Below are 13,545 nucleotides of genomic sequence, written 5' to 3'. Positions count from 1 at the left end.
GGCCAGTTGGACTTCTATATGTCAGGGGCTAGTTTGTCTTTTGTAACATGGATCTTTAAAGGTCTTATTAAAAAAAAACGGGAGCCAGATATTGGGGTGAAAACTGAAAGATTGGAGAAACAGAACAAGCCATAGCTAACCTCATCTCGCCAACTCCTCAGCCAATCCTGTTTCCACGAATCCTCTGAAAGGATTCTGAGTCCTCACCCCGAGGGTCTCATTTGGACTGCTGCTTCTTCCTGTCTCCTCACACCTTACCATTATATATTATATATACCATTCTCCACCCAGCCATGTAATTTCCTGGGATTAAAGGCGTGTGTGCTTTCCAAGGAAAGGCATGACATCTCAAGTGCTAGGATTAAAGGTGTGTGCCACTGCTGCCTGACTCGGTTTCCAGTGTGGCCTTGAACTCACAGAGCCTCCCAAGTGATAGGATTAAGGGTGTGTGCCCCCACTGTCTGGCCTCTATGTCTAATCTAATGGCTGGCTCTGACCTCTGATCCCCAGCTAAGTTTATTAGGGTACACAATATATCACCACATTCGTTCTCTCTTTGATTCAAACATGGCGCAGCCACAAGGAAGTGATATATGTGTGCATGAGAATACATGTGAAATCAGTTAGGACTGTAAGTGTTATTTGGTCTGACTATGATCTCTACTAATGGAGTTCAAATAGCACCCATAATTTGTTTGTTGGTACATCTCTATATAAGTGCTGAACTTAGTTTTATGTTTATTTTGTGTAAACTGCTGGGAGAGGGTGCAGGGAGATAGGAAGAGTTCTCGGGTTTTGCATGTAATTCTGTTCCTTCTTTGTAGTACTCGTAAGTCACTGTTGTTTTCCATTGTAGTTTCTTTCAGGATGGCTTGAAAACAGCTGATAAACTGAAACAGTACATAGAAAAGCTGGCTGCTGACTTGTATAATGTAAGTTCTCTATGCAGCATGTGCATTGAACTTGTAATAAGCATCAGTATATTTGATATCTATCAGAAGGGTATTAAGCAGAAGAGGCCAGTGATATGTCAGTATAAACCTAGCTGACAAGCCTTTGTTTTAGCAACGGACCTTTGGAGGCTATGAAGAGTGGGGAGAAGCGTATAAGAAATCCGAAATTAAACTTTTCAGAAGGGAAGAGGAATGTATACATAGAGATGGTATAATTATTACTTGTAAATAACTTGGCTCATGAATATTAAAAGAAAATATATTAGGATATGAGTACATACTTTTAGAAAAGATTTTAGAGTTACAAGTAACAGATTAGGTATGCCTGATGAAAAATGCTCTAAAATCTGAAACTCTGAGGACCATCTGGCATGAAAGTGTAAAAAGAGAATTCCACATATGACCACATTGCAGTCAAAATATAGTTGTGCACATATATGTCAGAAACTATATATAGTAGGATATTGTCTTTAGCCTGTTTTTTAAGGCTATGTGAAACAAGTTGATTGTATATTAAGACTTTGGCCCCACCCTTGAGAGATCTCATTATATATGTGCAAATATTCCCAAATGCAAGAAAATATGAAACAGTACTGCTTCCAAGCATTTCAAATAATGAATGCAACCTTTTAACAAACATACCTATGTGTTTTGGCTAATTTAACTTTCTTTTAGTTAGTGAGCATGGATCAGTGACAATGAACTCCCAAGTGATTAAGAATAAGCAGTAGCAATCCTGGTCCTCATGTGGTTCTTTGTAAACTTTGTTGCCATTGGTTTCTCAGTCATATAATTCTCTTTTAATTTAATTTTATTGTCATAGTCTTTTGACCCATCCTTTCAAAAGCCAGAAACAAATGATCTTAGCATTATTTCTTAGCCTTGTCTAATATAGGGATTTAGGGCTTTTGGGGTCACCGTGATTTAATAAAAACGCCTGGTACATGATTTACTACTTCTAAACCTCAGTACTTTCTCAGGATTAGCCTCTGCCTCACACATTAAAAACAAGGCAGTATGAGCACTAATAGGAAAAGTTACTGACTGCATCTATGAAATTGAATTAATTAAGTGGTATATTTGGATAAATAGCTTTGTTTTTAAAAATGAATAAGTAACAAGTGTGATTTTTTTTTTCTTTCCCAGATAAAGCAAACCCAAGATGAAGAAAAGAAACAGCTAACTGCACTCCGAGACCTAATAAAGTCCTCCCTGCAGCTTGATCCGAAAGAAGTAGGTGGTTTATATGTTCCCAGCAGGGCTAACAGTGTAAGTGAGGCTGCTTGTGATCCTCTCTGTGTTTCTTGATCTGTGAAACAGGCACATTGATAGCTTCCTACTGGGGTGGTTGTGGGGACAGATGAGATAAAAGACAGAAGTCTGTATCTACAGTGATGCCCCGAATCGAAATTGTGTTCCCACCATGTGAGGTGACATGGGCCTTTAGTCCTTACCACTGAGAGGAAGAGGCAGGTAGAGCTCTGTGACCACAGAACCAGCCTGGCCTATATATAGTGAGACTATGTCTAGAAAAGAAGAAATTGTGTTCCTTCGCCTCCTCATAAATAAATGGTACCCTGGATTCTGGTACTTTTGTAGCCTTAGATTTTTCTTAATGTTACCTTTGAAGCAAACAGTGCACCCCATAATTCTCTTCTCAGACCATGCCGGTTATTCTGGGAAGCCAGAAATGGTCTTTCATTTTACTAGAGAATTAGGAAATATTTTGATAGAGTCCTTTAGAAGTTTTACCCCAGAATTAGACGAACTCAGTTGAGATGGCCCATGGATGTTGAAACTGTAGAAGTTGAATGCACGGCAGACTTGATGAATGCAGCTCTGACCCTTAGTTACAAATGTCATTTTTCCAGGCATTGATGCTTGCTATCCCTTTATCAAGGATCTTGTAGAACAAATCAGCAGAGTGAACAGTCATGCTAAATTGGCCCCACTACCATTTGAGGTACACTGTAGCCAGGGAGAACCCCTGAAGGACACAAAGCTGGAAACTCTCTGATGTTTTCAAGGGACCACAAATGTCTGAGAGCAGAAGGGGTGGAGAAATGAGAAATGGGATATAGGATACAAGTCCAGGCTTGATTACAAAGGACATTGGATGTTGTGCTAAGGGACATGACTTCCTAGTGAGGGTAAATAGCATTTGTTGTTCCATGGAAGAAAGTCACATGTGCCTGTTTGTGCAGGGTTTCAATACCGTGTTTGGGGTTGGGGATTTAGCTCAGTGGTAGAGCGCTTGCCTAGCAAGCACAAGGCCCTGGGTTCGGTCCTCAGCTCTGAAAAAAAAAAAGACAAAATATCAATATAGTATTTAATGGTCGCCTAGCATTGATTCTGTCAGTCCCTTATCTCACAACGGGATATTCTCACTGTTTTTAAATTCCTAAAATTTCCCAAAGGCATTCATGAGTCCAAAACAAAGTACCCTCCCCCCACTGCCATCAAAAAACACACTGAAAACCTTCACTAGCCTTTTACTGTAGCCTTTAAAGGTTTCCTTTACCAAGGCTATACCTAGTATGTATATTCATTTAAAATAATTTTCACTCTTCTTTCTTCTCCAAGTTCAGGTTTTACAAATGTTTGAGGTTTGGCAAAGTGAGATAAGTCTGTTGTTCTTTAACGGTAGATATTGTCCTGCTCTCCTTTTAGAGCAGCCCTGATTCCCAGGAACATCTGTGCATTGAGACAAAGTCTCTACCCAGGCGGTCTCAGGCTGTGACTATCTGTGGTCAGACTGCCTCAGGAAAATTTCCACATTAGAAACTGAGGCATACATACTGTCTCCTGACATCTAAACCCTAAGAGAAATAGTCTCCTTGAACGATTTCTCAGTGTACGTGCAATAGGAAGACCCAAATGGAAGGGCAAGGGATGACTCGAGAGAAAGTTGTGATTACTTTTCTCTACTGGTTAGCCCATAACCACTTCCTGCCTTTGTTTTGTTACCTGGGCTTCCTGTATATAGACATTTCCCAGGGGGGAAAAAGTCACTTCGTTTTGCATAGGTTATTCTACTCCTGCTAGCTAAGAAGCAGTCTCATAACAGAAGGAGTGTCTCTGTGATAAAATGAGCACATCACGATTGATATTTAATTCTACCCCAAGCTGATTAATGGGTTTTCGTTGGCATCTCCTCCCAAGTATTTTACAACAAAAATTGACCACCCATCCCTTTCTAATGCTATTACCTCTTGTTGCAAAATAACTTAGCAAGTAATGATTTTTAGTGACTTCCAAGGCAATAGAAACTGTCCACCAGTGAGTAAATGTGAAGGACAATATCCATCGGAGAGCTCTTGTCCCCTCCCTAGTTTTTGAGAAGAGTGCAAAGTAATGGAAAAGATGATATGAGAAATTAAAAGCACCCCGCAAGTGGTCTAACCTACTTAATTAAGCCTTGCCAGTTTCTAACATGGCTCAATTAAAGGAAGCTGTCTTAGTTTGGTTTCCTGTTGCTGCGATAAAATACACTGACAAAAGCAACTTAAAAGAAAAGAGAGTTTATTTGGCTCACAGTTTCAGGTTACAGTCTGGGATTACAGGGATGTCACAGCAGCAGAAACTTGAAGCAGTCAAGAGCAGAAAGCAATGAATTAATGAAGCCATGGTAGTGCTCAACTCACATCCCTACTCTATGCAATCCAGGATCCTCTGCCTAGGCACCATCAGGATGGGTGGGTCTTCCCATCTCAGTTAAAGCAATCCAGATAAGCCTTTCCAGGCATGCCCAGAGGCCAGCCTGACCTAAGGAATCCCTCTTGAGACTCCCTTCCCAGGTAGTTCTAGATTGTCAAGTTGAAGATGAAAAAGAAATGTCAAGAATTATAGGAGGCCAGATAGATGGCCCAGCAAGATGCCACGAAGACTGATGACCTGAGTTTCATTCCTGGATCCCAGTGGTGGAGAGAACCAGCTTCTGCAGGTTGTCCTCTGACCTCAGCACACAGGAGCACATGCATAAACAAGTGCAGAAGAAAAAGCAACTGTTAGTTCTAGAACTGTAGCCATAAACAGGATCCCCAGATACTTGGAAAGCTTATTCTTTTTCTCATAAAAGTCAAATTTTTGTTGTCTTTTGGCAAATGTTCAGTGAAATGATTTATCTTCACCTTTCCTAATGGCCTAACTTCCTGAAAGAACTACTTGCTGCTCATATATTTCTAGGGCTGTAACTATTCTGTTTCTAACAATGATTCTATACACAAAAGTATTTGAAAACTCATGGGCCCTGAATAGCCAGCCAGTCCTTCACAGTGTGGATGCAAGCTGATGGACTCCGTGTTGTTCCTCCGTCTTCCCCAGGGTGCCAAATACTACCCAGAGTTCATTCACAGGCTAGACAGGGGATTCTTACTCAACAGCCACACCTGCCATTGTAAATTTGAAGTTCTATGGTAGTGTGGTTTTCAGTTGAATACTAAGCTTTCACAAACCCATTAAATCGGTGAATGGGAATTGCATTCAGTTCAGAGAGATGAGGTTTTTACAGATTAATGGTGCATTTTACATGTCAGTGTGGCTTCAAATAAAGTGATATCTCTATCTCGGCTAGGGTGCAGGAGGTCAAATTGAACATCAGTAAGGTAGATTCAGTAAGGTAGATACATTTCCTAGCTCATAGAATAAAATTACCTAACAGTTTCAAGTTCATTGTTTATTTTCAATGTTAAGAATTTTTGCCTAAATGAGTTTGGGATTTGCATTTTTCTTTCCTGAATATTTTCTTGATTTCTGTCATGACATCAGAGAACTCAAGACTTATTTCATTCTTCAGTTGTATGTGTTAAATTATGAGTAGTGCTGTTAATTTCCAGAATCTTTTTCAAACTAAATTGTTTTCATTTATTGATAATACTTCTAAGCAAGCTGAATGGCATTATTTCCCAATGCAGTAATATAATTTATATACGTTTATTAACCACAAAGCTCATTTCTTAGCAAATTTCTGAATTTATACAGAAAGTCAAAATACAGAGTTGGAAGGATTTAGTGAGCCACATTACTGTGCTGACCAAGACCATGCCTCCATTTAAAAGAAAATTCTAGAAGCTAGCAAGATAGCTCACCAGGTGATGGTGCTTGCCTACCCTTTTGAAAAAAGAAAGGAAGACAGACAGAAAAAAAGAATGTCACTTGCAACCTCTTTCATAGGGGTCAGACTACCTGGTAAACCCTGCTATGAGAGCAAGACAGTGACCAGTCAGAGCGTGAGCACCCCTACAGAGTCTTATATTTGGATCCCAAGTCTCTCCTGGCCCTCGGAGACATTTGGAGCATGGTTTTGAGCACAGTTCTCATCACCCATAGAATAGCTTTACAAAGGTATATCGTCCTGGCAGCTTTCCTCCAGCTGTTCCTAAGAACCCTCTGCATCACTGAACACACACTGTTTGAATGTCAAGAGAAGCTCCTGGCTTTCAGCATGTGCTGGGAACAAGCCATGAATAAATAACCAGAGGCTAAGGTAGCTCTTTTCCTTCTATACCATTAAATTTCAGTTACTTCTTGTAACTGGACATATTATTCTCTCTTTAGGGGCTGGGGAGATAGTTGGGGGGATAGAAAATGCTTGCTGCATAATTATGAGGACCTGAGTTTGAACCCCAGATCCCACATAAAAAAAAAAATGCGTATGCCCATAATCCCAGCCCTGGACATGTGGAGACAGGAAAATCCCTAGGGCTTGCTGGTCAGCTAATCTAGCCAGTTGGTGATGGGTTCCTGGTTTAGTGAGAGACTCTGCTCAATGAATACAATAAAGAGTAATTGAAGGCCAGAAGGTGGTGGTGCACGCCTTTAATCCCAGCACTCGGGAGGCAGAGACAGGTGGATCTCTGAGAGTTTGAGGCCAGCCTGGTCTACAGAGCAAGATCCAGGACAGGTACCAGAACTACACAGAGAAAACTTGTCTTGAAATCCCCACTCCCCCAAATAAGAGTAATTAAGGAAGACACCTAACAGTGGTCTCTAGCCTCCTCAAACATATGCAGCTAAACATGTGGATGCATGCATACAGGCATGCAAACACATACTTCTTTTCAACTAGGAAACAAGAATACAGAGGATGTCCCAGTATGTGGCTCTCGAATTTTCTGGGTATTCAATTTATTTTGGTTTTCCTGAGGCGTTGGTTCCCTGTGCTCCCACATTTTGAGGGTTGTCCACATTTATCTGAGAACTGTGCACCTCATCCTCTCCATTGACTATGTTTATCTTTCACTACATGTAAGCTAAAATACATAAAACTTGATTGGCATAGAAATATTTTATTGTTCTATCATCCAAAGTTTATTATGATTCTAAACGTTCATGGGTATGTTTTCTGGTATATCTTTATAATGATGTTTTCTCTGTATAATTTACAAACTGCTTAAATTATGGCTGATAAAGTTTTTAACACAATTAACTATTTTCAAATGTTCTGCCTTTTTTTTCTGTGTTGCGTTGCCCTTCCTGATCGAAGTCTAGGAGAGTAAGTTAATACATTTTCTGAGAATGTGTTGTCCTACTGTGTGTCTAGAGACCTTTGTTCTCATGCTGCAGTTCAACTTTATATTTTTGGTTGGTGTTTGTTCGTTTGTGGGGTTTTTTTGTTGTTGTTTTGTTTTGTTTGTCTTTTACTTCTTGGATTTTCATAGTGTGATTGTTGTTTCTAGTCTTCCTGTCCTTAGAATCCTTGGTTAGCCACCAGTGGAGTGTCAAGGTGAAGCCAGGCTTGTTTGCGTCTGTTGCTGGTGTGTGCATGCTCTTTACCATATCATACACTTCTCGTGCCGTAGAATGCTGATTTCAAACTAAAAGCGTTGGCATAGGTCTGTTTCACAGAGTGCTGTAGGCAGAGTATTCCTTGCCTGAAACGCTTGAAACCAAAAGCTTTTAGATCTGTCTTTCAGATTCTGGAATGTGTGCATAGTTTACCAACTGCGCGTCCCTGTTACAAAACTCAGAGATCTAAAATGCTCCCGAATCTCGGATCGTTTTGCACATTTCAATAATCAAAGGTTTAAGGATTCAGATATTTTTAGTGCAGATGTTCAATGTATAGTTAGCTATATTAGAAGAATTGTATGCTGATTGTCATACCCTGCTCAGAAGCCTGTTAAAGAGAGTGTCCTTTTATTTAGGGGATTCTAGCACATACATAGAGGAAGAACAGGTGCAACCTGAGGAAGCACTTTCAGCTTGCACAGTCCCTGCTTTCTGATTCCACTTAGTCCTTCCTGTTGCTTCCTGCTGTGAGTGGAAACTGGGCTGAGTCATAGCACCCCAGTTTCTTGTGTGTTTGAACTGGTGCTGAATTAGACCTGGACCCTAGGCTTTACCTAGGTCTTGCTTTGTGAGTCTGGCAAACATTGGCATGTCCTATTTCCTCTGCTAAAATAAAAGGGAGGACTTGGCAGCCCCCAAAGGTCCATAATTCTCTTAGACACAGACCAACGGGCAAAGGCTCAATGTCTCAATCGAGCAGTCTCCAGCATTTACTAGTCTGTGATTCTGTTTTCCAGGACTCTCAGAGCCGGCAAGGCGGGTACAGCATGCATCAGCTCCAGGGCAATAAGGAATACGGCAGTGAAAAGAAGGGGTACCTGCTGAAAAAGAGTGATGGGTATGTGTCCAGCCCTGTCTAGCCCAGTGTGGGGCCAGCCTGCCCACCGGATGCTCTCCACTGGGATCTTGTGCAGCCTCTTGTTGGGAAAAGCACCTTAAAGCTTTCTGAGCTGGTTCTCTTCAGATAGTTGACCTAACCACTGTCTTTAAAAGGAGCAATGATTGTTCTGCAGCCCCCAAGTAACACCTGGCGTGTAACCTGCACATTTAGGAAACTGAGAAGGAAGAAACTCAGCCCTGCTTTATCATTGCCATGTTCTCTACTTGAGATGGCACCTGGCTGCTCAGACCCTAACCTTGGTGGTAACCCTGGACATTGTCTCTGTCCCAACCAATCTGTCATATACCCTTCCTTTGCTAACTAAAAATAATATGCCTCTTGCCATCTCAGCTGCTTCTACTCAAGGATGGCCCACTGATCAGACTGTTGTAGCAGCCTAAGTGGATGTCATTCAACACCTCTCCCTATCTCACATCTACAAGACACTCAGTATGCTTTCAAACTGTAAAGCAGATCTGGATGTGTTGGCACACACACATAATCACAATATTTAGGAAGCTGAGGCAGGAGAATCATAAGTTTGGGACCAGCCTGGGCAACTTAGTGAAATGCTGTTTCAAAAGAAAAAGCCCTTAGCATGTCATGTCATCCCCCTGTTGAAGTGCTTCAGGGCTTCCCCTAGCATGCAGTACTTTCCCAGCCTGCCTCTGCATGTCCTCTTGGGCCATTTCCTTCTCTAGTCCCGCCTCTGCACTTCCTCTTGGGCCATTTCCTTCTCTAGTCCCGCCTCTGCACTTCCTCTTGGGCCATTTCCTTCTCTAGTCCCGCCTCTGCACTTCCTCTTGGGCCATTTCCTTCTCTAGTCCCGCCTCTGCCCTTCCTCTTGCTTAAATTCGTCTACTTGGAGTAAATACCTAAGGAAGGTCTGGGTTGTTCCCTTTTCCCCACTGCCATTTTCAGAAGAAAGCTGCTTGCTCTCTGACTACCTATGGAGACATTCCCTTGGGCTCATCTTAGGTATATATATATGTTTTTGTTTTGATTTATTGAAAATCTAAATAGCTTTAAAATGTCAAGGATCACTGTCTTTTGCCCATCATTCTGTTCATGCATCCAGTAGATCTCTTTTGAGAATCCTCCATATCCTCCCATTCATTAGGACGCTGGAAATAGAGCATTGGGCAAAAGGAAGAGCTTATACTGTAAGGAAGGAAACAGGCCCAAGAAATAGGTCAGAAGATAGCACCAGTGTTGGGTGAGAAAGATAACACAAGAAGAGCAGGGACGGTGGGGGCTGCAGGTATTCTTGCTGTCACACTGGAGGTTAGGGAAGCCTTTACTAAGGTGACGTTTGAGCAAAACCCTGAAAAGTGTGAGGAGACAACCTCTATAGATAGCCAGGAGGAGATAGGGCATCCAGGATCATGTTTCTCACTATGGTAAATACCTAAGAGTTTAGCATTGATGCAGTTGAGTGCGTAAGACATAAAGTGAGAGGGGTGAGGAGCCAAACCATGAGGGTCTTCAGAAGCTCCTGAGCAAAAAGAGGAGTCATTGGAGATCTTTGAGCAGAGGAATAACGAAGTCTGACATTTTAAAAGATTCTTTCTGGCTCCAGCAGCGCAGGGGACCAGGCAAGCTGCTCAGGAAACCCACAGGGAGATGGTAGCAGCGTTAGAGGTGGTGAAAGCCATGCTCTGAATCGTAACAGCAGGGCCACTTGGGTATGCTGATAAGGTATGAAGAAAGAGAAGCATCCTCACAAATGATACAGTGCCTGGCTCACTGAACAGTCAGCCAACTGGCTAGAAATGCCAGCTACCAGAGACACAACTTTAAGTTATGCTCCCGTTTTCAGATGACAGTGACCAGATCTTACCTAAGTTGCATGGGATCAAGCGTGTGAAGATCACTGAGTTCCATATGTGCCTCAGAAAGGCTCCAGCCCAAAGCCTGGTTCCTCTCCTGTCCACTTGTGACACGGACATCTCTCGGAAAGACTGTGACCTTTATTCTTCAAGAAACATTAGTGTTCTCTTGTTAGCCACATCTTCCACAGCGGTATTATAGAAAACTCCCACTTTTTAGCACTATTCCCCTGAAATCACAATGACTGTCTTGAAATTGGACATGGTGAGTGGTTAACAGCCACATGCCCCAGGAAAATTAGACATCTTTTTCATGTGTATTACCCAACTGAACCCAGAAGTCATCTCTGTGAGCATCTGCTCTGTGTTGCTGCCCCTCTTCCTCATCTCTGCACACCCCTTGGGATTGTACCGGCAGTCAGTGAGAGAGCCCAGACTTCATCCTGGGTGTTCTGACTTAATGTCAGGTGTCTCCCTTTTGTTTTTCAAAGGGGCCATACTGCTGTTGACCGCTGTAGACATATTCAAGACCTAAGCTGTTAGAAGCTTGTCCTGACTCCTTCTTTCTGTTCCCCTTCCAACATTTATTTCACACACACACACACACACACACACACACACACACACACACACACAAACACACGTGTCAAACATTCTAGCATCCAAAGCAGACTGCTAGATGCTAGAAGGTAAAGGCCAAGGGGAACGTCCCTGTGCTTCCATGCAGCTTGCCGTCTGAAGAGAGAGAAAGGAGGTGTGCTTCAGCGGCAGCATGGACAAGGCCCTCTGTTCAGTTTAGTACCAGAAAGAGCGGGGGAAGGAAGGGAGTCGAGGAGAAAGAGCTATCGCATCTTAGAGTTAGAAAGAAAGAAGGCATATTCATCCTTCATATTCCCACAGGCAGAGAGATGAGGACTAACAATCCAGAGTTGCTTTAAATGGCTTCTAGGAAGGACACAAATATGGAAATCCTTCTACAGACCTCTTTGTTAACAATAAGCACTGCTATACTGTGTGATTTTCATTTTCATACAAGAGTCAACACATCAGTCATTTTTGACCCAATTTTTGATATATTCATTACTTAAAAATTTGTTAGAAAATTTGAAAAAAAACAATTTTAATTTTTTAACAACTTTAAAACTTTAATCTCAAAGGCATTTACTAAGAGACAAAGTAACCAGTGTTTTACTTTTTTTTTTTTTTTTTTTTTTTTTTCAGAATAATCCCAAATACTTTGAGGATACAGATAAAAGGAGTCTCTAAGAGGTCAGGATAGTAGCCCCAGTAGTCAACAACTTCAACACTGACACTTATTTAGTTGTATGAAGTCACCTTCCCGGGGGCAGGGGGTGAACGTATTCACAAAGGTCAGGTTCAGCTGCTCCCACCTGAGCGGGGGATATCTTGGGAGTGTCCTCCTTCCTTCGGTGACCGGGAAGTACTCCATTAGCTATCTCAGCCAGAAAGATGAGAGTCTTTTGTTAATTTTCTTGGTTCTGTTAGCTGTGCATGAAAGTATGGGAACTTGTTTCCTACTGTGTTTCCTAACCTATGTGAATAAGAAGAGCTAATGAATAAAAGCTTAAGTAAAATAAACGATCCTAGTAGAACTGGTCCCTCCAGGTCAGCAGTTTGTCATTGGTCGAGAGGGATGTGAGTGGTGTTGGCTAGGCAAGGAGTGCCTTACTGATGATCTTAGTCGTCTCCCGTGAGGGTATGATGAGTTGCAGGACCACTTGCACAGAGCTGATGACATACACCAAATGCAGGTGTGACTGACAGATGCCCCTTCTGGTCAGACATGCCCCTAGTCAGTACTTGGAGAAGGAAGTTTGTCATTTGGCTGTAATTCGATGACAGTTTCTCAGTTAAAGGTTCTTCCCTTGGACCAGCGTTTTGTGCATATGTTCCATTTACATCTGATCCCATGGTGTAGGCCTTCCCTTCCCTCTGTGCAGTATGCTTTGGAGCAAACTACTTCTAGTAGTTAAATACATACACGAACCCAATGTTTTTAATTGGTTTTCTGGCAGTCTTTTTACAAGACTGACTTAAGAAACGTGAGGAGGCACAACAGAATACTGTCTTATAGGCCTAGAACACCTTCTGATGCTGTTAATTTTATGGCAACAGAAGGCCTGACTCCTTTCCTTTCCTTGCCTACGGTATTCCTGTTCCTGTGGGCCTGATGGCTGTGGTCCCAAGTAGTGTAGCTGTATTGCATGTGTGTGCATGTATGCAGGTCTACCCATGTCTAGCCTTATGCCTATGCCTAGGGCTTTGTGAAAACGTGTTGATAGCTGTTTGGATTTCCTTATTCTTTACTTCCATCAGATCAAAATTTTCCAAGTGTGTCACATCTGTTTGTGAATGGTTTTAACACAGTTTAATTTCCCAGAAGAATCAAAAAGATTTCTCTAAGAGGCCTCTAGTGTCCCTAAAAGGATACCATGCAAACCTCTTTTGTCTGTATCCTGATGCAGCCTCTGACTCTTCCTTGCAGAGTAGATGTCTTGATTTTTTAAAGCTCCATTATTTATTAATTATGGAAGTAATCTACTAGCAGAGCCTTCTTAGGAAAGATTCACGGGTGTGGTTAAGAATCCTTACTAGCTCTATCCTGTAATAGAACTCTGGGCCCCCTTCACAGAGAGGGGAACTCTGTGTAGTAACTATAATAAACATGTTCCTTCTGCCACTAGAGTCTCTTCTCTTTTCCACTTTCACTGTCAAAAACTGTTCTACCGTGAGCATCCCTGTACATGCCTGCCTATCTGAGTTTCTTTCCACCCGGTTTAACAGACATCCAGGATTTGCTGTCTTGTGTGGTTTGAGGAAGGAAGCTGGTTTCATTTGGGGACAGCTTTTCATAATTGCTGGTTTGCCCCCTGCCGTATGATTTCACATCCCACAGTGAATCATATGTCACATCGAGTTCTGTTTGACTTGCTTCCTAGGATCCGGAAGGTGTGGCAGAGAAGGAAGTGTGCAGTAAAGAATGGGATCCTGACCATCTCTCATGCAACTGTAAGTGTACGCAAGACTTTCCCTACCTGTCCTCATGCTTTCTAGCCGCCTCCGCTAGAGGCCG

At 42.1% G+C, this 13,545-nt stretch overlaps 1 protein-coding gene across 5 annotated transcripts in view; it reads left to right on the top strand.

The window, feature by feature from the left end:
* The window catches only part of Asap1 (ArfGAP with SH3 domain, ankyrin repeat and PH domain 1), a 319,306-nt gene that overhangs the window by 233,485 nt on the left and 72,276 nt on the right, over positions 1-13,545 (top strand). For 3 of the 5 annotated variants that reach the window (XM_052747904.1, XM_052747902.1, XM_052747905.1), the window contains 4 exons: positions 857-932; positions 2,100-2,222; positions 8,480-8,580; positions 13,412-13,481. In XM_052747904.1, the coding sequence (XP_052603864.1) occupies positions 857-932; positions 2,100-2,222; positions 8,480-8,580; positions 13,412-13,481 (370 nt within the window). The remainder of the gene's footprint in view (positions 1-856; positions 933-2,099; positions 2,223-8,479; positions 8,581-13,411; positions 13,482-13,545) is intronic. The other 2 variants (XM_052747906.1, XM_052747903.1) reach the window with 1 other exon arrangement.

The sequence above is a fragment of the Peromyscus californicus genome, unplaced genomic scaffold (genome assembly GCF_007827085.1).
Source record: "Peromyscus californicus insignis strain IS unplaced genomic scaffold, ASM782708v3 Scaffold_20__1_contigs__length_68692818, whole genome shotgun sequence".
In the NCBI taxonomy this organism is placed as follows: domain Eukaryota; kingdom Metazoa; phylum Chordata; class Mammalia; order Rodentia; family Cricetidae; genus Peromyscus; species Peromyscus californicus.
This window is presented reverse-complemented; position numbering and strand designations above follow the sequence as displayed.